Below are 25922 nucleotides of genomic sequence, written 5' to 3'. Positions count from 1 at the left end.
AGATCTCCTTTGAAAAGTATATAACCATTTTATCCTATTCAAAATTATCTTAGTAAATCCGATGTACGTAACGTATTCAATATCGTACTTCGTTATTGATTTTCCCTCCAGGAGGCCTTCTGTGTTTGTCGTAGAAATGTGAAAAATATTTTCGCGAAAACTTTAAAAAACTATTCCAAATGATCTGCAACGAGAAATTTTTGCGAATAATAAAAATTCATAACCGCTGAACAAGAGAATTATATGTATTAGCGGTTATAAGGAGACATTTTTCGAGAAGGAGATTTAACTAATTACGCCTGGTGGCTTAAGAAACACCTGTGAACAAGACTCGAAACGTTGTGCAATTCCGAAAATGGAAATTATGAACCTGAAATATGCCTTCAAATTTAGACGCGTGCTTCCATTTACATTCAATTATAGCACAAGCAATGGAACATAACATCGTTCTGGCATGCATAAGAAAACATGTGTTCTCAATTAGAAAGCAAAATTATCACCTATCCCATGTATCAAGAATTTTCAAGGGATTATGCATGAACATTGTCACAACATCCAATATATAAGGATGAGTTGGAAGAACTTATATTTTACTATCCTACCAAATCAGTGTACGAAAATTAACAAACACGTCATATACAAAACCTTACCGTAAGAGTTTAAAGGGTTGCGGCCAGCCACCAACTGGTACTTTGAAAATGATCAATCCCTTTTTCGTTGACTCCGTAAAATAAACAACTCATTTATTGTAAATTAATTTACATGCAATTCAAACACGTTTCATAAATGAAGAACAATGCCTAGATTTCAGACTATTTTACCATCCATATATGATGGATTCATGGATGGACTCATGGATGGACTCATGAAAATGATGGCAAAGGTTAAGGGCATTGTTAAGGTTTTAATTTTGATGAGCGGAAAGTTAAGACGGGCATGAATGCTTATGGCTTGTTAAATTTTGACAGCCTGCCTATTTAAGAACTTATATGGAGCTAGATTAAAGTACTCAGGATGGTCGCCATCACAAAATATTACGAAGATTACTTTATTAAATCGTTAGTAGCAATGCAACTATGATAGAAATTAGTTCATTCCGAAAACCTGCATAACCACAATGGGCACTCCGGCAAATATGACCTAGGATCAAAACAAAATCATCACCCTCGATTGGAAAATTGCTAATTATTCAAACCGAAGAATAATTTAGCAAAAGGATAGAACGCTCAAAAAATCGTTCCCCACCAACCAAACTAATCGCCGAAGAGACAGACCCCTTGGAGAAGGTGCCTCTTAATATTTCGTTATTAAAATTTCGGCATCCTGGTGTCATTTACGAACCACGGTCACAAATTAGTACAAATTATCCTCCAGGAAATTGGAGGAACGGCAATGAAGGCTGTCCGGGATAATGCGAGGGATAGTGAGGCGGTGAGGATGAGGATGGGGAGGTTTTGGAGGAGGGCGAGGAATTCACGCGCGTAGGGGGATGAGAGGGGTGTCGGAAGGGGTGAGGGGGAGGGAGAAAGGGGAGGGGAGGAGGGAGGGTAATATTGAGGACGAGGCGGGGAGGGTTTTAGAGGGAGGGTTGGGGGGGGAGAGTAGAAGGGATAGGAAAGGGAGTGGAGAGGACATTAAGTTAATTTACTTTAATTTAATAAATTACACGTTCCCCGAGACACCGCTCGGACCTCTTGGGATTATCAAATTATGTGTGGCGGGTGGGAGTGAGTGTTGGGTGGTGGAGTGGAGGAAGAGGGAGAAAATTGGAGGGGGGAGGAGGTGGGATGATTCTCGTCTCGGGGGGGGGGGGTTGGGGGAGTCTGGCCGGGAGGGCGTTATTTTGGAATTCTGCGGTTGGGAAGGGGGGGAAGGAGAGGGTGATGGTGGTACGTGGAATGGGAGAGATTGACGGAGGGGCCCACAATGAAATGCGTGCCGAGAAGGCGAGGTAGAAGAAGGTGCATGGCGGAGAGAGGTGAGCGCTATCCCATTGTCTGTTTGCTGACGGTCCGTCAAGAGTTGCCCTCTCTCTTCCCTTCCTCGCCGGAACCCTCCCTGCACGACTGCACGAACAGAACACGATCGATTCATCTCTTTCCTCTCTCTCTCTCTCTCCCAAAATGTTCATTCCGCTTGTTGTCATCTCAGTGGAGGCGATCAGCACTAAAAAAAATGGGCTTGGGATAATAAGTGAATGTGGGTTTCAATTAAAATCAGTTTTCTTCCGTGTGCTCCGACTATTTTCAAATCTGAACCCTCGGATGATTTCGGTGAAGTGTTGTTCTCTACCCTGGACACCCTGGGTAAAATCATTGACAAATGTAGTCCGACGTGGCGTGTCATTAAAACGTTTTCCAGTAAATTTCAATAGCAATGATCTTAATATATTCTAGGAATAAATTATTCTTACGGCGGGTTTTACAGAGCAATAAAAGTATTCACCAATGATGAGTGAATGGTCAAAAAAACTTATCTTCTTATTGTGTTTTAGATTAGCAGTGCAAGATATATGTGGATATTTACTTCAGATTGAACACAATTGATATTGTGTATTGTTATATTATTTTAGTTGTTAGTGGAGAATGATATTTACTTCAGTTAGTATTACTTGGTGTACAGAAGGAAAAAAAAAATTATTTTATTGGAGTGACGAACATGAACTTTCACGAAACACACATTACATATATAAATAAATAAATAAATAAATAAATATATATATATATATATATATATATATTTATTTATTTATTTATCCTAGAATATATTAAGATCATTGCTATTGAAATTTACTGGAAAACGTTTTCATGACACGCCACGTCAGACTACATTTGTATATATATATATATATATATATATATATATATATATATATATATATATATATATATATATATACACACCCGCAGCACTATTTTATTTTGAAATCTCGTTGACGTAAAGGGAAAATTTTAAGGGGCTGAGTGAGGCTTTCACAATGTGATATGCCAGTTGAACTTGCATTCTGTATTTCACGAAAGACTTTTCAAAAGTATGCGTATGAAATCTCACCTTTGAAAAATGCCAGTTGCCAGATCACCACGTGGCAATATAGATCTCATATTAAGTCTTGCGGCACAGATTCCACGCATGTTATTATTAATTCGCAGTTTTCACTTTAGGGCCTGGGAGCAAATTTCAGACTCCCATCAAACCGACAACTTTTTCTTGTCCGAAATGGGAGGTTTACGAAATAATGAGAAGAACGAAATCCTGTTCCATCCCCAAATCATGCAGTCTGCCGGCACCCCAACACCCGGGCGTTAAAAAGAGGAAAGGTTAAAAAAAAGACAACCTCCTACTCTTTTTATACATTTTGATGATTCCACGTCGCGAATCCATTCCCTCGAATCTTTAATGTTACCTCACTCAATCTTACGAGAGCGACCTGAGAGAAATGTGCTAAGAGGTGAAAGGGAAATTATAACGATTTAATAATTACATCAGATGAATGGCACAAAAAAATCTTCTCGTTATAAAATAATTAGCATGTTTAAAATAGAAAAAAAAATGGTTGCAAGTCAAATGAGAAACATATGTATGCCTAATTTAAATTTGGTGAACCCGAAATATAACTTAGTCCCGTCACACTTACCAAAGCGATGAAATAAATGACTGACTATCGCAAAGCGAAAGGTAGCGGAAGAGATCTATCAGCGGCAAAAACAATGGTGTAATTTGATCGTATTTCCTTAGAACTTATACAGCGACTTGACTTGTATCCGCTGCACTTTCCTCGGTGTTATGAACGAAACAAAAATGAACTCAAATGATCGAAAATATTCCTGTCAAGCTGTGAAGCCCGAGGCGAATCCAAGCACCGCACGTCGCTGCGAACCCCAACCAAATATTACGTCGTATTTTAAGAGACGCCTTCCATCACGGAGACTCCGCTTCGGGCGACTGCCCTTCTCGTCCCACCCATCGCCCCCACGAACACAAACAACTCGTTTTCCATCCGTTAATAATTTCTGACGACATATTAAATTAAATAATGGAGATCCATATCGCGGCGTTTACGGAATGACGTGATTATTAAATGAGGGCAGCACCAGCTCGGAGCCAATCTGGCTCCACGTGGATTGACGCGTAGGTAGTCAGCCGGAGAAGTTGCTCCGGAATCTCGCCTAGAACAACACCCCGTGGGATAGTGGCTAGGGAGCTTTGATTTCAGTATCAAAACAAGTATGGTGAAGAGGAGCTAGATCTGAAAAATTATATCATAATTAAGCCGGTGATGTGACCGGGCTTGCAGAACTAGGGTGAGAATCGCCCGAGGAACAAATTTTGATATACAGGCTGAATTTCATGCATAATTTCGAGATATATCACCTTTATACACATGTTAAAATCATGTTACGAATCCCATGAAACAACTTTAGGAAAGGCAATAAATATATTAAGGTCACAGTAACATAATACAGCAAAGAGAAATTTGAAACATTATTTTTCCATCTGGGGAAGGACACCGGTATGGTTTCTTTGAAGTTAACTAGGAGATATTTGTTGCATCACAAAGCCAAATTTATAGCAACCAATGGTGAACAACTCTATCGACGTTATTGACATTAGGAGTATGTTGTATTGCATATGCTTTTAGTATCAGTTCAGACTTAAATGAGCTGCTATACCTTAGCTCTTATAAGACTATGACAATGCTCGTATTTAACTTAATAAACATTTAACTTAAAAATATTCCACTAGTTCCTAAATTCTTACTAATGCGGCTATTACCTAAATGTCTTTCGTGGGAACATTCCCTGCCTTAGCGATTGCTTTCTAGATAATATTTATAGTAAGATGATATCACTAAGTTAGAAGCTGAGCACATTACTAGGGTGTCACTCTACGATGTCATGTACAAGGGTTAGGATACATGGGAATTTGGGAAATGTGGCGGAACTTGAAAGGCAGCCGTGAGAAAGGGTGGCGAGCGGTATTAGGTATCAAAGATTTAGAAATAGTGTAAGAAAATCAAGGCTTTCCTTCTGAATACAAGTCCCCTGGATAACGAGTCATATTTTACTCAACCTTATAGGCCTGTATGCTATTAATTGAATTTTAACAAAGTAGGAATTATTAAGAAATAAACCAAAAGGCTACATATATCGTGTATACATGCCTTTCCATATTAAATATCTGAAATTAGGTTTAATAGACATTATTTAGCCTAAATGCGAATGCGAATTTCAATACCGCTATTCGTATTAGATATGATTGTGAATCAATGATGTAATGTCTACCGGTATTGCCTGAAGAAGGACGTTTGCTCAAACTAATGTGAGAATAACAGTGCTTCAGAAGACCAGAACAGAAGTTTCTCCAATTCAAGGAGCTAAACGCAGCTATGTACTTATTATTTGAATATTTTAAATATTAATCTATATCTGGTTAAATATAATATTTAATTTTCTATAGGGATTATTAAAAATTCCATTAATAACTAACTCGTTCCGATTAAAGTGTCCCTGTTGCTATTTGATTGATAATCACCCGGACAACTGAGATCGTTTCGCTGCGTGAACATTAATCAGCTGTTGGCGTCGGATTTGGGATTTGAACCATGACTTTCGGGTTATCCAGAGAAAGAATCCTGAAAGACGAAAGAACTGCTTAGCACTCAAGTTATCACACCTCCCCACCAGGTCAAGTTTTCCATTGAAAGTGGAAAATAATACCTAGTGAAGAACTCAAGGGATCTTCAATTGGGACACATGTCGGGAAACTAGATCCGTCTTGGCCTCTTGAATTTAGAATTCAGTCAGGGACACGGGCATTGTTTCGTTCTGGAAGGTGTTCGCTAACATCTGAATTTTCGTCATCAAACATTTAACGGAAATGTAAACGAATATGAACAAAAACACTTTATGAGTCTAACTCTGGTGACAATAATATAGTACTAGGTACTAGTAAGAATATCTATGACTACTAAATGAACTTAAAGCTCTCAAACAATTTTTCAGCGGAGGGAATATATTTCTCTGGCTACTTAACCGCTTTTAACGCTCAAAACTCTGGCATCCACTCATCTACACACGAAAAAATCACCAGGAAAAAAATGATGCTCACTGGATAAAAATCCGATGTGTACTCCAGACGACACTAATCGGCAAAGATTGTTGATGACATCTCGTCATTTGGGTGTGGACATGAGCGATAATAGCACTGGTGGTGTCCCTGTGCCAGCAAAACCTTGTACCCAGGACTTTCATCACAGAATTTTTCACTTGTTACATATCACGTGAAATGGCGTATACCGTCACGGTATGACCGGCGTAAATGATGCTCCATCCCTTGATACAAAGACCATGATGTAGCGCACGTGACAAAATAAGATCCTCTTGATACTCAAGGCTAAGATATCATGTAAATTACGCAATTGAAGCCTTGAAATCCACTTACCAAAGTACAAATCTGCATGTCTCTCTCAAGATTAATCATTTAACGCCATCTAAGGACAAAAAACCTTTTGCGACACTTATCGATGATTCATATTCGTATAAAAAGGTCTTAAAAATATTTGGCATGGAAATATTTGGTCCGCAAAGGCTCACAGCAATTTTACCAGTGGTTTTAACGTGACACTTGAGAAACAGGCCAATGCTCTTTACGTGGATTCATGGGGAGGCGTGGAGAGGAAAAGGAACGAGAGCAGATATCTGAAAATGAGAAAAATATCTGAATGCCGAGTTCGGTGTTTCGCTTCTCGGTGAACATTCGATGATTTCTCTACACGCTATAAGAGGCGCTCTCTCGCCTTCCCTTATTTCCCTTCCCATTATTCCCCCATCCCGTATCCACATTTCCTTACCCATCCCCTTACTTAACTTCCCTCCCTTAAAGGGATTCTCCGTCCCCACTACTCCAGAGTAAATCGTTGTGTATGAATTATTCATCTGTGTCCCACGCCCCCTAGGCGAACCACACTGTAAAAGAGGGAAAAGAAAATATCTTCCCCTTGTCGCCCAAGACTAAAAGGTAGGTATGTATACACTCCTCGTAGGTCCACTACGAGTGCGTTTTCAACTCGAGATGATCGTTTAGCGCACCGGAGTCGACCAAATTACCCAGAGCAGGCGCGCTCTCAAACCCGGTGCAAGCGCTCATTTGCGAGAGAGCCGAATCCCACCCGCACGAGGCAGCAAACTTCCTTCTCCAAGCATAAACAACACTCATTTGGTCATTGCAATCGAGCACGCAATTCTGTGCTCAATTAACGGATCTTTTGGCGAGGGAGTCTTTTACGATATTGCCAAAGATTGCATTGATTTAACGAAATTAAGATTTCTATTTCCTTGACAGAAATTGGGAAACAGGAGAAGGAAGGATCCAAGAAAGAGCATTGAGAACTTTATTTGAACTCACGGTACAATTAAAAAAAAGCACAAAACAAGTACGAAAAGAATTTTTAAAAATAAATTTCGTAAATAAATTGTAGTTCTCAGTAGGTTTTTTAGATATCACACGATAGGCCATTGGAAAAGAGCTATATTACAGAGATTTTAGGGGAAATAAAAATGGATAAAATCAGAAAATCCAAGATCATAAAAATAAATGGGAAGAACAATTGAGCAGAGTGGGCGAACCACTAAAATGTCAAATATGTGGTATGGATAATTATCGACCATATGGAAACCGATTCGGATATCAAGAAAAATATGGAGTGGCATTAATAAAGAGTCGGAGAGGTAAAATCAAATAAAAAGTGGCAGAATATAATTACTCGAAAATTAAATTCTTTGCATGGTGTAATACAGAGTACTTTTTTGTGTCCTTTCAAGGAACCTATCTTTTTTTTCATGCGCCATGATTTTCGATAACTCCTACGAAAGGGCGGTCATTACTCTTCAGAGACTGGTTAGTAAAATTTTAGGGTAGGCATTCACAATGCTTGGGAGGGAGGGAATGTCATGATTATTTGCGTTGAAAAATTCAAGTCAACTCTATTGCTGTATTATTTTACCCTTGACGGCTTCATTAATGCATTCCTAGCTATGAGACGTACCATTAATAGGATTTATTGAGGAAAAATGGACAGTAATTTTGTAAAATTTTATTGTGAGGATGGGTTATTTAATATGCGAAGAAAGATTACAGGTAAAGATTGAGCGAAACGCTGGAGACAACGAAAATGGACCGACGTAAACTTGACTTTATATGGTTTTCATTACGTTAATTCTGAGTTAGCTCTTTGCTATAATTACTGCTCAAATTCAGTCTGTCCAATACCAATCAAAACCAGAATCAAGATATATACCCATAATCAATCAAACAACAATTGCGATATCTCAAAATGAAGAAAGGAAAGATACCCGTGTGTAGTCGATCTCTTAGGTCTGTTTAAAAAGATTGTGGCAGTAAGTAACTGATTTCAAGTGGTACCTCTCTAAAAACTATTAAAATTTACTCTGGACTGAATACATTAACACCTGTTTCATGGAGTGTATACTCATTTACCTCTGTGAATACCGATGTTTATACCTGTATCATGGAGCGGGAAAAGAATTAATTTCTTTAAAGCATCAGAGAAGACAGACATGAAAAGAGGTTTGTGACAGATAGAGTATGAAACCTAAGGATAAATAGTTAACTAATGGTCTAAATATGAAGCAGAATAATTGATCAAGAGTCTCGCTCAAGGCAAATTTCCCAAAATTGTGATCGGAAGACATTTTTTCAAAGAATTATAGATGAATAAATCTGTGAGAGAGTCAGCAAAGTAAAGAGGAGGAGGAGAGAGATCTGCTATTATTAACTGTTCGGTTTCCTTTTATGACTGTAATCTCATAATTATTCAAGATTTTGCAAGAGTATATGCTTATATGCTTCGTAGCCAATTGTGTGGAAGACCTCGGACGACTTCATAAATCCTATAGAAGCGTACAATAAAAACGAGATATGCCCTTCGCTATTTACAGAACTCAACTCGAATGAAACTCAAGGCTAAAACCGGCAGTTCAACACACGAATTTCCATTAGACGTATTTAATGCTTTGGCATTCAGCCATGAGTATTCAGTGGAGGATGTAATAAAAATCACTAATTTGTGTTACAGCTTCATTGCATAGGTTCACTAAAAAGAAGTGATGGAAAATATCTTTTTTAATTTATAAAAATATTTATTTTCCAAAATTTTAATCCGTAGAGTTAATCAGAAATCTAGCAGAAATGGATACAAAAATTTGTGAAATAAAACAAGTTACCAGAAGCGTAAAATTTTTGATGAAATTATTTAGCCAATAACTATCAACCAAACACCAGTGATCTCATTAGCGGAGAAACTTTAAAAGTTTGAGAATTTACATTTACAGGCTAAGGTTTAAACAATTTTTTCCCAGAAAATGTGAAACGTGATTCTCAAGACAAAACTTACTGCATTACAAATCTTATTTATTGTAATATATTGATATTTCGTATTTTATGCCATAAAAATATTTTTGAACAGTCCTCAATGTTTTTCATTGAAAATGGGACAGGCCATTCATATCATTAAGAACCTAAAATTCGACAAAACATTTAATAAATTTTTAGATTTGTTAAATTTCAAAGCAAAGGATGAATCATCAAATGATGGAAAATAATTCCTGAAACTATGCTAAACTAATATTTAATAGCATTAGGGTGCTTGAACTAAATGATTTTTCAATTATTACTCCTTATTTGGTGTTTTATAGTTTAGTACGGCTAATGTCGCTCTTTAAAAAAAACTATCGTTTTCACATTGTTCTTCAACTCTTCTACCCCACCGATAATAATGAGTCGAGCAAATTTATCACCGTGTGAGAAAAACCAACCCGACTCGTGCTTCTTGTAAGCCTCCACAGGAACTACAATCCCATCTCCTTTGATAAAACAAGTAATCCGGACTATCAGATGACGTCTTCCATCCAGCGATGAAGGTTCTTTCCTGCAAAGGGAGCGAGACCTCGTTTTAACTGAGAGTCCATTAACATCGTAATGATACACGTGTTTTCCACGGAGCATTGAAACACCACGGAATACTTTATAAAACGCTTCCCATCCTCCTTTGAGGAATTAATTCCACCCGCGGTGCCTCACTCACCTCTTAATTTTACATATTAATCTTCCCCCTCCCACCGATACACTTTCTGCGCACTTCACTGTTCCAGAAATCAGCGCCCTCTTTTTACCTTTCCTACTTCGCATGGAAGTAAAAAGGTTTCTTCTCTCCATTTCTCCCTTTTTCTTCGATAAAAGTAGAGTACAACTTCATTCCCAGGACTTGCTCCCGAGTAAAGAATTCAAGCCCGTCCATTAGGGAAAGGAAAACCGTTACGTCGTAATTTAAACTTGTCCACTTATGAAGAAAAATGAAATTAGAGGTTGAATGGAGGTGAGGGTAGGGGATAGAGGAAAATATCGCCCGTTTCACTCCGGAACGGGCCCCCGAGATGAAGGAAAATTTACATAAGTGCTCGGAAAATTATCGATGATGCCCCACTTACCACGGGAACCATCTGCATGCAGATATATAGGTATACGCCGTGGGGGGAGGGTTGGGGGAGGGTTAGAGGGAGGGGAAGAGGTGGAAATGGTCGGCATCCGGAGCGATCGGTCGCGCCGCGCGAAAAGCGATTGCCTTTATGGAGCTAAGTGGAGGCGGCGTCTAGGTGCCCTGCAGCCACCCACGCAAAAGGGACTCCCTAAAACGACCTCACCCGATTAACTAAAAGGGCAGTAGTCTTGAACGGTTACAGCAGCTGTGATATTCAGATTAAGTCCCCGCTATCGTCGCTAATGGCGTGGAAAAGTATTTTCTAGGGGAGCGACAAGGGTTACGATGTTTTGAATACCAATGAGGGGCGTTTACTAATATACTATTTTAAAAAGTTAATAATGCTGAGAGAAACATGGCGTTCTAGCTTTCTGAGTTACTCAAAACATAGGACAAGAACTAAACGAACGCGGAATGTATTTGCACCGTCATTTTCCCGCAACTATCTGGTGACTAATGGCTTTGCCCTCTTCATTGCCCGATAGATCCGATCATTAAATTACTAGGCTCTTAATTATTAAGCGATATAACAGACATCTTGCGTAATTGTGTAATGGAAGGTTACTTATTTAATTTAGTTTTCATAATCATGCAAACTCTTTGAATGACAGACATTTTTTGCAACACAGCAACTCAGAAGCTCCCAGTAAACTTTAATACATCTCCAGTTAGACCTTTTCTCAATTTACATAAAATATTAAGGCTCTTAAAAGTATTTATTGTTTCATAAAGCAATCTGTTGCATTCTAATTAAGGAAATGAAATAATTGAAAGTGGCGCGGAGTATTAGAGAATAATTTAAGCATATTAGCCTCCTTGGCATTATAAAAAGGAACAGAAATTACCAAGATTTGGATTTTTTATGATCTATAGTAAGCCTAGATAATGTAATTACCAATTATGGTCCTGAACTGTACAGTATAAGTGTTATTGACTATCTCCTATCTGACCATCAAGGTATAAGCTTCACTTTTAATACTCAAATAACTCAAAAGATATATCCAAATAGAGGTAAAACCATAATTGTGAGGCCTATAACAATAGAAGGTTTAGAGAGTTTCCAACTGCTTCTATCTTGTATTGATTGGCATGGTTTTTGCACAGACTCTGTAGAACAAACATGTTTCTCAAGTTTTTTAGGTAATTTCCTAGGCATTTTTGAGCAATGCTTTCCTAAAAAAATTCTAAACTCTATCCCCACTAAAAATAAAAAAAATCTCTGGTATACTGGGGAGTTATTAGCTCTTAGAAATGATTTACTTAGTTACTATCACTCTTACAAAACCAGTGGAAGCCGGCATGACAAAGAGGCCTACTTGAAATACAAAAGAGATTATTATAATTTAGTTAGGTGTGCAAAAAATAATGCTTACAAGGATTTTATATTGAATGCAAAAAATAAACAAAAGGCAGCATGGAGTGTAATCAATCAAGAAGTTGGTCATGGTAATGGAAAAGAAAATCTTCCTTTCACCCCAGATGCTGTAAATAATTTTTTCTTAAAAGCTGTTGAAGACAATTTGTTCTCTCGAAAAGTTGATGCTGCCAATATTGGTAATATGCTGCAAAATCTTCCTCCGAATAATTTAAATTTTAAATGGAATTTTGTTACTCCACTTGATATTATATCGACTGTTAAAAAATTTAAAAAATCCAACAGTAAGGATATTTATGGTCTTTCTAACTCCCTAATAAAGGACATTATTGTGCTCATTGCGGAACCATTAGCAATGTTAGTCAATTTATGTTTTGAGACAGGAGATTTTCCAACAGCTCTAAAATATTCCAAAACAGTACCTGTCTACAAGAAAGGTGATAAAGATGATTTAGCTAACTACCGCCCCATTTCCATAGTCCCCGTTTTTGGTAAAATTTTTGAAGCTATTATGAAAGATCAAATATGTAATTTTTTTGAGTTAAATAATCTCTTTTCCAAATCCCAGTACGGCTTTCGATCTGGGAAATCTACAATTTTGGCAGTAGAGTCCATAGTTAATTATGTCATTAATGCATTTGAAGAAAAGGAATCAGTCTCAGTGACACTATGTGATCTTAGTAAGGCCTTCGACTGTGTTAATCATTCAATATTACTAACAAAGCTAGAATATTATGGTATTAAGGGAGTTGCACTGAAACTAATGAAGTCATATTTGGATGATCGCCACCAATTGGTTGAACTTGATGGCTGTCGGTCTGCAGCTCTTAAAGTAAAATGTGGTGTACCACAGGGCTCTGTGCTTGGCCCAGTACTTTTCATTATCATGATTAATGATTTGCCCTGTAATATGAAACCTAGATCTGTTTTATATGCTGATGACACTACTTTTGTACAAAAGTGTCAACATCCAGAAGATGCAAAGTTACGATCTAGCCCTACCCAAAAACAGGCTAAGGAATGGTTTGATGTTAATCATTTACAATTAAATACTAACAAAACTCAGCATATTGTGTGCAGTCTTAAATCAAAAACAACTAATATTGAAACTGCTAAAATACTAGGAATTTATATTGATACAAAACTTAATTGGGAGACTCACATCAGTCAGACCTGTAATAAACTTAGTAAAGCTGTTTATATGTTAAGAAAGCTCAACTTTATCATTTCAAATGAGTATCGTTTAACACTTTACCATGCCTTCTTTCAATGTCATTTGAATTATGGTGTTGAGTTATGGGGTCATTCCCCTCATGTTAAACAAATTTTGCTACTGCAAAAGAGAGCTATTCGCTCTCTTGCTAATATACCACCACGTGATTCCTGCAAACCTTTTTTTATTAGGTATAGAATCATGACTGTATTTTGTTTGTATATCTTTAAGGCTCTGATTCATGTGAAAGTTAATCTAGAAACTTACCAATTAAGATCCAACCTCCATAACTATTCCACAAGAGGTAAATCGAATCTAAATACTACTTATTGTAGATTGTCATCAACTTACAACACATTTCACAATATGAACATACGACTGAATAACTATCTGCCTACTCAGTTGAAATCAGATGGTATCCAGAGTTTCAAGAATAGGGTATATACCTGGTTACTTGCTCACCCACTTTACTCATTGGATGAATTCTTTTGTGACAATCTTCATCACATTTAAGAACTTATGTTTATATATTAAGTAATATTATGATTGACGACATTTAATATGGTTGTACCATTTTTAAAATGAATAAAGTATTATTATTATTATTATTATTATTATTATTAATCATTGTGAATATTAGCATAAAAATGTGAGAATAGAGCTAATTTTTAAGGCCCCGTTAACTTGGTTGCAAATAAAGTGTTAAAAATAATTTGTCCACGAATTTAAAAACAATTTGTGGTTCAATTACGTGCATCTCATGAAAATTCAACTCTCATTATCCACGCCAGGCATAACACATTTTAGCTAGAATATTCTTTCCTTCTGCACTGAGTACTCATAAAAACCGTGAGAACTCATTTTAAGTCATTAGTATGCAAAAATAAATACACATAGCATAAAAAAATTCATTTATGTATCACCGTAGCCAGAATTTTATCAATTTGTATTTTTTGTTTCCCAAATTTCTCTTTTCTTTCACGCACTCATGGCCAGGATTCATCTCAGATCAAGTGCCGCGATGGATAAAGATAAAGACCGCTCATATCCTCGCCGACCTACCTAAAAAAACAGCCCATCTCCAAATATCATTCCACAAACGAGCAACAGAACATCGCATTAGTGTCAGCGGACTCTTTTGTTATTCTAAGAAATCGCTCTAACAACACCCACAGAAAAAAATCCCTTTTTTCCATCGACTTCCGGTAATTTGCGAAGCATTTTCACGCGGGGATTACAGAGGGGACCGGGTGGAGGCGTGGAGAGGGTCCTAAGGACCACCACCACTCAACTAGATCCGTCCAGGCAGGAGAAGGACACGAATCCCCGAGGCGAGCGCCCTCCCTGACTTCAGCGGGCTGGCGGACGTTGAAGTCTCCCCCTGGTTTCAGCCGTTGATGTCTCCGGCCTCGACTAGTAAGCAAGTCGAAGAAAGCCGCGAGGGAGAGGGAGGGTCCAAGTGGTCCTAATGATGGCCCTAAGTGGTCTCGCACACTCATTCATCCAGTCCGTCTCCTCGTACCACATCCTCTAAACCGAGGCACCGAACGGAGTAACCTCGACAGCTGCCGTGACCCCTAGGGAGAATTTTCGACCCTCGCACCGTGCCGGTGTTGTTTCTACGATTGCCATCTCTAATGAGCCTCCCATTCCGTCATTTATTCTCGGAAAGGCGCAGGTAAAATAAGGATTCGCTCCTCTCTCTCGCTTCCCACGGCGGCTTTCGCCCACATCGACCCCGGAACGCGGGCGAACACTCGATTCACAATCATACCACGCTCTCCGTAGCCTTGCTCGCGAATCGAGTCGAGACGCAATCATAAAATTTCTCGTAGTCAGACAATTCCACAGGAAACTCGATATGAGCGCTGTCGATGGTGGCCAAACCCGTAATTTTGAAAGAATTTTTTCCCTTCCTTCCCAAATCCATCTTCAAGCTATTTCTCTTAATAAAAACCATATCTTCCATGTTGGTTTAGCGAAATTGTTTGAGGTTACGTTTTTCTAGGATTTAGGGAAGTGATTTTCGCAGAATATGACTTTTCTATCTGTCGCAAAATCACTTTTATGAGAATTGATTATCCCAAAACACTTAGTTTTGTTAGACCTAATGTTATGAACTTCACTGCTATCTTCTCACTCACAATCAACTATCCTAATTTTATCCTAAAAATGTCTCTCATGGTTACATAAAAGGTAGTTCACCTCATAATGAAAAAACAACTGTGTGATTTGATTCCCGGCTGAGGATGCTCCGACGATTTCGATTAGCATGCACCAATTAGAGCAAAAAGACACTTCTTTTAGCTGTATTCAGCATCTTTACATTGGGCACTGTACGTTAGACCTGATACGGTAATTCAGCAGTTCTTACTTTCAAGCATTTAAAAAAACTAATAAAAATTCCACTAGGCAAAATTGTTCTAAGGCCAATTCATTTTCCACCACCTTATAGTTATCGACATATTAATGCAGCTAAAGCTATTTTAAACGTTTCCATTTGAAAAAAATATTTCTCAGGCTTTTCAGAATGAATTAGGTGCATGCAGCAACCGTGATTCAATCATTTTGAGATTTTTCATCAAAACGTTTTCTAAATCTCACGTGAATCCATTAGTCAAGGCACTGCATTTGCGGGTCGAGCGAGCGTCGGAGGTGGAGCGATTACGGGTCACCGAAATTGAGAGCTAAAAACCCTTTTAAGTGAGGAAAGAGAGAAGGAAATCGTTTCGAATTACGCTGAATCCACCGAGCCCTCTCTCGAACCAAAATCCAATTACGGCCCGCCAAGGGCAGAGCTTTAATTCGTCAGCGCTAATGTCATCCCGAGGAAATTGCCGCTCTGTGGAAAAGAATAAGAGGAAGGCGAAGACGATGATTCGCTCCTCTGCACTCCCGCACCGCTTGGGTCATATCTCCCCCATCCGCTCTCACCGGCAATCACCTCAACAGCCATCATCGGGCGCAATTTCAGACCCTGTCCTCTTCCCCATCCCCCGAAACGCGAAGAGGAGGAGGAAAGGAAATGGAAACGGAGAGGAAGAAATCCTATTTCCTAGTGTATCATTGCTCTGCAATTACCCGGCGCCCGAACACGACCTTTGGAAGCGTGGTTTTCCTGCAACCAGACTCCAAAACCACCCACAGCAGGAAGATCACCTCTCTCTCATTCTCCTGCTCGACGTTTCCCTTACAGCCCCCTTCCCACACACCTTAGCCCCCTTCCATCGCCTCAAAACCCCCATAACCCGATTCCAACGAAGCAATGCTTTCCCACTGAGGTTCCACAGGACATCAGAGTTCTCATGGCGTCCCATACGGTTCCAAAGGATTTATTTACCGTAATGTTAATCATCAATGTTTTTCTAAGTAATCTGTAACTCCAGTATCTATAGAAGTATACTTTTTTCACGTTATTGCATGGAAGCGCAACTTTAGTATGCTAAATAAATGAGGTGGGCATGAGATACTTGATAATGGCATGTATAAAATAATAGGAAATATTTGGTGAGAAATAAGTCGGTCGAGAAAGAATGGGAATTTGATGAGAATTCGACAGACTAATATAGATAGAGAGAGTTTGATGAGATGTGATATGTATGAAAGAACTTTGTCTCGCTTTTTTGGCCTAAGTAAGAGAACTAGAAAGAGAGATAGGGCCGAAAAAAGTATTAATTCTACAGAGGCGAAAGTACTATGCAAAGACTTGGCAGTGTGGAGGAAATTAATAGAATGGAACAACTTCCTGAAATAGCTTACAACCAGGCTACTTTTTGTCTGCCTACTCCGAAAGGAAACAGTGTGAATGGTTAGTATGAAAGATTATAGACGGGCTATTCTCCTGAACTACGGTATGGGTGTTGCCTTACGTAAACTAAAAATGGTAAATTATTTCAATTTCATTACTATTATAATTGCTATCAACATAAAATAATATAATAATCAGGGTATGATTACTTATCTTACCCAAGGATATGAAGTTTACCGTAAAATTTGTCTGTAAAATTCTCTAACTCTCACCACCACAAGTATAAGCTGTAGATATATTATTTCAAAGACCCTTTTCATTAATTCCTATCTTCTCACAATATATATATTTTTCAATCACTTGGTAATTTTTTTCAAGATAAGGAATCCAAAATATGTTTTGAATTTGCCGACGTATTTTGATAAATGTTCAACCATCGTCTAAAACAATATACCTACACTTGTTTCTCACTTCCTTTTTGCTAGATAAAGATAACTTCAAGTGATCATAGTAGGGGGAAAACATTGTGAATTTATCTCTTATGTAAATCAAGCCAAATGAATCTTTCCTCTCAAAATGAATACATTTACTCTGGTAATGCCATTATCATGGGAATAATCACACAATTATCCATCGGAGAAAAGATATTCTGTACGTTAGTCTCAGGAGGACTCAGCTGGATGAACTGAATGCCATTTATAAATCTCCATACTAGCGTAACGTAGTACGAAGCATAGTGCAGCTCCAAATAGACGAGTCCCTTCAGAAATGATTCAATTAATACAAAATTGGACAATTAAAATCATTATTTTGCAAGTTCTGCATGACAAACGATGATAACATTTAATTTAAATTTGAAAGTCTTAATCCACTCTGAATAATTCTGATCAAAAAATTTGTAATATTTATCTGAAGTTTTATTGCCTGTCTGCCTATGGCTGACACGGGATTCTAAAATGATATGCCAGTGGCGTTGCTGGGCATATGAGCCTTTTGAAAGCCAAAATGTTATTGCTACGACCGCGGAATCAAACTTTATTCAGTCTCACTGAGTTTTCAAATATTTCATCCATGCCTCAAGGCGAATAATTAGCTGTAAAAAAAGTAAGCACTGGAATAAATTTATGTCCAACAAGAGCCTTTATGTGTGATATCGTTTTTCAATTCTCTAGCGATTCTTTAATTCCCTGCTTCCTCACGTAGTCACGAGGCTACTGGAAAACCATCATGGCTACTACTAAAGAATTCTTAATTCTTAAGTGATTTGCAAATTAACTGATGAAAATAATAACATTATTAGACATAAAATGAAGGAGGATTTGAAATTATACGATTTGCAGAGCAATAGCAGCGTAGAAAACTCCAACAAGTCAAAAAAACTCTATTTTGAAGATCTTTTACTTCAGCCATTTCTCTTCTTATCATACTTGCGTAAAAGTTCCTCCTGTAGCGCCGTTATCGAGGGACTCATACGATTTTAGGGTCATCGTTCCTTATTACTTATCTCCAAGGACTTCGTCAGGAAGTTGGAGGTGACTTCACAGATAATTTCTCAGAAAAATCGCACATCGAATCCTTTTTTTTGAATTAACGAAATTTATAATTTTTATAGTCGCGTTACGTTTAACTCTGCAATTAAGAGTGCCAATTGAGAAAATTTGCGTTTCAAACATTTTAAAATGTTGAACAAGATGCAGCAGTGTCTTCAATTAACATTATAAATTTTTATGTGAGTATATATTAAAAAGTAAATTCCAGCGATAAACAACATTTTTGGTAATTACTAAATATGAACACTATGCCTATACAAATGTAAGAGATAATATGATAAAATCACCGATACAGCTGAATAACCAGTCAAATTTCAATAAACATTGAGGACACCCTTCCTATTGGAACAGTAACCCACTATTCAGCTTTCTCATTGTGCGCCACAGTATTTTCCAAACCTATTTCGCATATGCCAAAACATTTTGATAGCACACGGCTAAAAATAAATTTTCTTAGATTCAATTTCATCGAAGGCAATGCCCTTAAAAAGCATACAGATGAAGTCATTGTATTATTCCAATCACCTCATCAGACTAACGTTTGCGATAAAAAGCTATCTACTAAACTACATTTTTCTGTCCATTTATCACTTAACGCGCGTCATGACCATCTGCGATACGCTACTTCCTCTGGGCCACATTTTGAAGCAGTTCCATCGCCTACCAATGACATTGCTTTGCATATTCACCATGATTCCCCATCTATTTCATTATTTTAATGAGTATTACGACTTTAATAACGCGTTAATTATACCAAGATGACGTATTGAATTGCTATCTGTCGTGTTTATAGTAAGGAATGCATCTGGTTTTTCCACGTGGCTTCTTGTTGGATTCCATATTCTTGGGAATCGGTCCTCTCCTCAGGTGAGGTTTTTTTAACAAACTCGAAGCCTTTAGGTGTTTCCAAAGCACTCGGATGACAATGAGTCGTTCTAATTTGTTATGACAATTATGTAGATCAAAAGGATCCGGTTCCTCCATAGGTAAGCTTTACAGCCAAAGGAGCCATCTTGCAGTAACATCCAATAGATTTATAATGAGGAAAACCACTTCTCCACCCAGCCCCGTATTTATAACTCGAGAAACCCAAAGGCAGCAGTACACAGCCTGCGGCCCAGCGCTGCTTATTAAGCGGGCCACCACTTTTTTTTGTTATGTGGACCGCGATCGTTAATGTCCATTATTTTTATAAAATTGTACAATATTAGTTCATTTTTCGAATTTGACTAATAAAAATGACTGAATTTAATTTAAAAATTCCTTTTTAATATTTAATTTATGCTTTATGTAACGTTATAAAATAATTCAAACGCATTAAGTTATTTCTCTATTTACGACATTTATCAAAATATGACTCCAACGATCGTATGCACCTACATCTACACAATACACCGCAAGCCACCGCAAGGGTGTGTGTCGGGGGATATTAAGACGCCCCCCATAAAGCAGCAAAACTAATGATTGCATGCCAATTCACACCCACAGAGATGTATATATTCGTGCAAAAGCCATTTTTAAATTACAAACTTGCGATTACATATACTAGCAGCTAACATACATATGCGCCTACGAATGTAACAGATGTCTACGAAGCGTTTAATATTGCCCTTGCTTGTAAATAAAATGTCTTTACTATTTCTTTTACAACTTTGATTTTTTACCATCATTTTTCCTGATTGTCCGAGTAAAGCAGGAATATTTTTATATGCACTGGTATACGTGTATATACGTTGTGTGGCTCGAGTAGATACGGACAAAAGTTTTTCATCACTGCTACTTTAGTTCTCCTACGTCTAAGTTTTCCTCGCAATATCCGAGCTGTGGGAGTTTTTGAGGAGTTAATACCAAAACTAACGGAGAATATCTCAGGAGACCCCTGAATAGGCTCCCAGGGATGGGACACGACCATAAATGTTGGCCTTTGAAATCCCACCCCAACTGACTACGATTCCCCTGGAGGCAAAACCCTGACTCTTTACTGGAACACCGCGGGAAACAAGGATGAAAAGTCGGGTAGGGGTGAGTGGTGTAGTCAGGCCCCCAGGGTATGTCACACCTGCCCGCCCTCCCTATCGCTTCACCGCGCACGTAAACACGAGATAGCGTGGGGATGAGATGGATGGATGGATGGGTGGGTGGGGGAGGGGGAATTGACGGAGTCAACCGCCAATTGACTGTGCACTGTGCCTCTTAGGTTCTCCCAGTCAGTCAGTCAGTTCCGTGGGCAATGGGGAGAGAGCCACAAAAGTGAACCCTCGGTCGGGGGGAGGGCATTAACTCGATCGAACACGAAACTTATTCCTGCCCCGTTCCAATTAACTATCACTCGGTCGTTCGTTTCCGGTCCTTCTCGAGGGGGCTGACGACGATGATGCCGCCCACCACCCACGCCCCCTGCCGCCACGGTCAGGTGCGTCGCGCACCACAATCACCACCACCACCATCCCCCCCCCAGTTCCCTCCCTCCCACAAACAAGAGATCCGTAACTCTCGTTGTCATGGATAAGGAACGCATGCGCAGGGTGGTGGATGGGATGGGGTTGTCGGTGGGGAAGGGAAAAAGCCACGTGCCCCCAACCATCCCCTCCTCTTATCCTATACGCTCGTTTGGGATGAGGGGTGTGCGTCACTTCCGGCAGTAGTGACGCGGAGAAGTCCCGGGGAAGGGAGGGAGAGAAGGGGATATAGGGCCAGGGGTGTTAAACATTCATATATTATCGCCTCGTTTTCGTGGTGTGCGGTGGTAAAATACACGCAAATTCACTTTGGGGTGTCTGATAAATTAAAAGCGTAACGGCCTTTATGAAAATGCAGTAATTTACGTAAGAGGGCATCGATTAAAAAAATTGTCAAATTTGAGAGGAAAGAAGAACCTCGTTCGTCGATTAGCAATGTAATAGTTAAAAATTTCTGTGACGGAAGGTTACGATCGTGCAGTGCTACTTGCTTCAGCGAGAAAAAAATTCTAAGTACCAAAATACATCGGCGGGTTGGACTGAAGTTCGTTCGCAATTGAAAACATAGATTGCGTAATACTCTATTTTTAAATTGAATGATCAGTTTTCCCACTTAATCGATCAGCGACATAGGCTCCGGTTTCAAAGATTTCGAGTCAATTTTCATGGGCTTGTAAATTAACCGTTAAATTGAGAACTAATTCATTAAGACGCTTATTACTACTCTACATTCTACACGTAGTCATTTAAGCAGTTTTACTTTAAATCTGAGGCTACACAAATCAAGTCGGTCACTGACCTCAGGGTCCGCGTTCTGATCTTGACGTCTTCAGCATTGACCAAGCTGCGTGATTTTTTTAGGAAGCAGAACTTGTTGGAAAAAATTAAGCGAAACAGGGTAGGTAGCTGTCCCTCTTACTTTACGTTATGAATCACACCTATCCTTGGTCCTTGCACGAAGTAATATCAATTATCGATCACATCCCAATGGTAGATAACTGTTGTTTGGTATATCAAATCTGCACCTATTTATGGCACATATGAATTCACTAATGTGTCTCAGAGGAGGAGGGCATTTAATAATTTATGAAAAAAATGGCAATTTTTAGAGCTCCTCTTTTCCTCATTCATTTATCATTGTATAGTGAATCTGCAAATATAATTATGGAAAGCTTTCATCATACTTAGCAACGTGTCACTCAGTTGGATCGACTTCTACTGATAGGAAGATGCAATTAAATAGCTCTTTCTCGCAAGAGTAAATGGAGGAGAGTACAAGATTACCAGTTACATCAAGGATCCAGCTCATGACAGCTACTTCAGTTACTCATGAAGCGTGAGAGGTCTTGAACATTATTTAAGACAAAATAATCCCATACCACTTTACAACTAGTTATAACAAAGTGAAGATGCTCTCACACTCTTTCACCGTTTATTGCCTTAGTAAAAGGTGTATTTGAGGTATGATTCTACATCTGCGTATACGCCGTAAAGTGCAAGGCACTCAGGAAGCGTGTAAGCAGAGTGTGTGAGGTCACCAATCTTTATTAACTCAATGGGTAAGTTTTCGAATTAAGCTGCTCGTAGCTTGGTACATCGGCCGTAGTGATATTTTCGTTGTCTAGTTTTTTTTGGAATCGCAAATTTTAAAGAGGGAAGGAAGAGCGCCGAATCTATTGGTGGTGCAGTCTATTTCATTTTTCTTTTCTGAATGGTCCAATCTGCCGAAATAATGTGGGGCTTTGATGAATTATTCGGTGTCATAGGTTGAATTGCGTGTCTTGTATTTTTATAATAGCCTTAGTCCCACCTTCTCTCTACGTGGTTGAAGGGAATCCCATCCTAGTCTATATATTAACCGTGTTACACTCAATTTCTTATCGTAGCATTGCTTCACAAATCTAGCGGTCCTTCTTTAAAACTTTTATATCTTCTTAATCAGTTTCAACTTCGGTGGGTGCGGTAAAATACATGTCGTGTATTCCGTATGAGGCCTCACCTAAGCCCCCCCTAGTGATTCTACTTTATTTGTCATCGAAATAAAACCGGTCATCTTCACAACGTACATAACGGAAGAAATGAGAAAAACCGTCTAAAATTATCTATGTATTATTATTTTTGATGAATTTCCCATTACCAAAACTACTGTATTATTACCTCTAAGTTTTTTAAAATTTCAATAAATGCACTACTTAAGAAGGAGAGATGTTTCAATCTAATTTTGGGTGAGTTGCCCGTAAATTAGCGAACGTTTTGGGCAGGCAGAACTCCATTTTGTAGAGTTATCATAAGCACAGTTTCACGTCATGCCATTCACAGAAATAGGGTAATTACGCATAGGGGCTATTAAGGGGTTATCCAACGTGTGCAAGGGTTTGAACGAAAACTTATTTAGAATGAAAAAATAAAACGGCGTCATTAAATTTGATCAATAGTTGTAAATATCAGGCGAGTAAAACAAATCGAAGTGTTAAAAATTTAACACTGTAAATAATAAGTTTATACAAATAGTTAATAAAATAAGTTCAGTAAAAAGGCTGTTACTGACGGACTCCTGCATTTACTTGACCTGTAGGTCATCTTATCTATCAACATCTAATACAAACATTTTTAACACGATACCTTGATAAAATGACGCGTAAATTTTATTTAGCTATAGCACGTTATTTGAGGTTTTACTGAATATGTTTTTCATTTTCCCTACCTCTCCAATATCCTCCCTTATCATTTACCCTCCACACATGCTGCTTGAACCCCCTGCCATACAACTTCTTGGTGAATATTTATGTTGGGTTATTTATGTAGATGTAGTATGGCACAATGTCCCTATTGTTTACCATTGAATAAATGTAATCCGATATGTATCTCGTATGCAAACTTTTATTATGGACATTCCTGGATATCCAGTCGGGAGGTACGTGCAAACATAAATACTGCAAAATACCCACGGAGGAAAATTAACGCGGCACCTCCTACTTCCGATGCCCGGAATCCGATGTTTCATTCACTCACTGCCATTCCCTTACCATTCCAGGTCTGGTTCCAGAACCGGAGGGCTAAGTGGAGGAAGCAGGAGAAGGTGGGACCTCAGGGGCACCCGTACGGGCCTTTCGGCGTCGTGGGGGCCACCTCACCCCTGGCGCCCGCCAACATGGTGCCCTCGTCGGCGTCCGCCCCCTCGTCCGCCGTGCCACCCTCCGGCCCCCCGCACCCGTTCTCGCCAACCTCCTCGAGTGCCCCATCTTCCCTGCCCGCCCACCACCTCCACCACGCCCACCACCACCACCATGCCCCTCGCCCCCCGCCGCCCCCGTTCCCCTCTTTCCTCACCGCCGGGGGCAAACATTTCGACTTCCTACCCTCCCCGCCCCCGTCCTTCGTGCCCCTCCTCCCCCCACCCCCCTTCCTTCCCCCCGGCTACCGCCCCGCCCCCCTCCATCACCTCCACGCCCACCCCACGCCTTTCCATGCCCTCCTCGCCAACCTCCACCACGCCCGCCCCCCACCGCCCCCCGCCCTCCACCACGCCCTACACCTCCCCGACCACAAGATCATGCTCCCCGAGGAGTACTCAGCCCTGTTTGCCGCCGCCCTCGCCCCAGGCCGGCCCCCGGACCCGACTGCCACCGCCGCTGCCCCCTCGCCCCCAGAGGTTGTCGTCCGGGCCCCACAGCCGCCCCCAAGGGCACCCGCACCCACGCCATCACCCCCGTCCGCCCCCGAGATGGATCGCCGCTCGTCGAGTATCGCGGCGCTGCGCCTTAAAGCAAGGGAGCACGAGATGCGGCTGCTGGAGCGGCAGCGGAGGGCGGAGAGTGACGAGGGGGGTGACTCCTCCAGCTGAGGGGAGACGCCCACTCCAGCGAGCTGGAGGGCTCCCCCTTTGTTCCAACCGGGGGAGCTGTTCACAACGGTCTCTCTCAAGCCGCCTCCGCCTCGAGCGAAAGCCCTCTACCCTCGATGACGCCCCCTGGACGGCGAAGACCCTCGGGTCCAACCGATACTCTGCGGGAGATCCATGTGCTTCGCTTCCATTCGCCCTTTATCAGTAGTGTGCCGTCCTCCGTCCAATGTGAACAATGATGGGAGGTTGCTGGTTATCACCGCCTGGACAACTTTCAAATGGAAATGTGTGTTCCCTATTGCATTCCGAGTAATGTACGCGAATCAGTGGCCCTCGGTATCGAATGACAAATGAAATCTATGCCCTCCCAACCTAGAGCTTTCGTTCTTGTCACACATTTCAAATGCACTCAAAGAGTTCTGTCTTTACCACATCCTAATATATTTTTCGTGAATATTCACTTGGAGAAAACTGTATCTTCGCATGTGGAGAAAGGTGGTGGAAGAGAAGGTAATAATGAACGGGAGGGAGGATTCGTTCTTTGTTCACTACCTTCCCGTCCCTCACATTTCAAGCTGTCTGGCGCCAATATTGTAATCGTTAATTGGCAAGTTTACATGAAGACTTTTGGAGGTTTATGTAATTTGACTAATTGCTGTAATAAAACATTATTTTTGGCCTCCGCCGCCCAAGATAAGTAAGTCAAAGAAAGATTATTGATTTCATAGACGCCAGTAAATATTAAAATTATCTTCAAAATCTAATATACAATGTTTTCTTGACTCAAGACGTCTCGAGTGATGGAATCTCTTCAAGTTTGAACTGTCACGTACAGATAATAGAGATAACAATTATCCATAAATGAATATTTCAGCATCACTTGCCTCTTTTTGCATCAAAATCAAGGGGAAAAAGTGAAGCAAAAAAAATGGATACATATATTCATCATCAAATTGAGATGGAAAATTTGAAGGAAGTTGTACTGATGACTCCTTAAGCATGCACGCCTAAAGAAAATTTTCACGAATTCTGGACAGTACGCATTTCTCAAAGTCAGTCAAACCAAATTCCCAGTTTTATCACGTACAAAATCTTCATTTTCAAATATGCTTGCTTCTTTTTTACTGCATTTATCACCAGACAGGAAGCAATTACATCACTCTAATCTTAGTATGTCG

At 39.7% G+C, this 25922-nt stretch overlaps 1 protein-coding gene across 1 annotated transcript in view; it reads left to right on the top strand.

Moving 5' to 3' along the window:
- The window catches only part of LOC139695643 (homeobox protein aristaless-like), a 224828-nt gene extending 200084 nt beyond the window's left edge, over positions 1-24744 (top strand). The window contains exons 3-4 of the mRNA XM_071594453.1: positions 23935-24279; positions 24451-24744. Coding sequence (XP_071450554.1) covers positions 23935-24279; positions 24451-24744 — 639 coding nt within the window. The remainder of the gene's footprint in view (positions 1-23934; positions 24280-24450) is intronic.
- Positions 24745-25922: the final 1178 nt, after the last annotated feature.

This window comes from Hetaerina americana, unplaced genomic scaffold (genome assembly GCF_022747635.1).
Source record: "Hetaerina americana unplaced genomic scaffold, ioHetAmer1.1.p SCAF_61, whole genome shotgun sequence".
Lineage (NCBI taxonomy): Eukaryota > Metazoa > Arthropoda > Insecta > Odonata > Calopterygidae > Hetaerina > Hetaerina americana.
The sequence above is the reverse complement of the archived record's forward strand: the minus strand, read 5'-3'. Positions and strand labels throughout refer to the sequence as shown.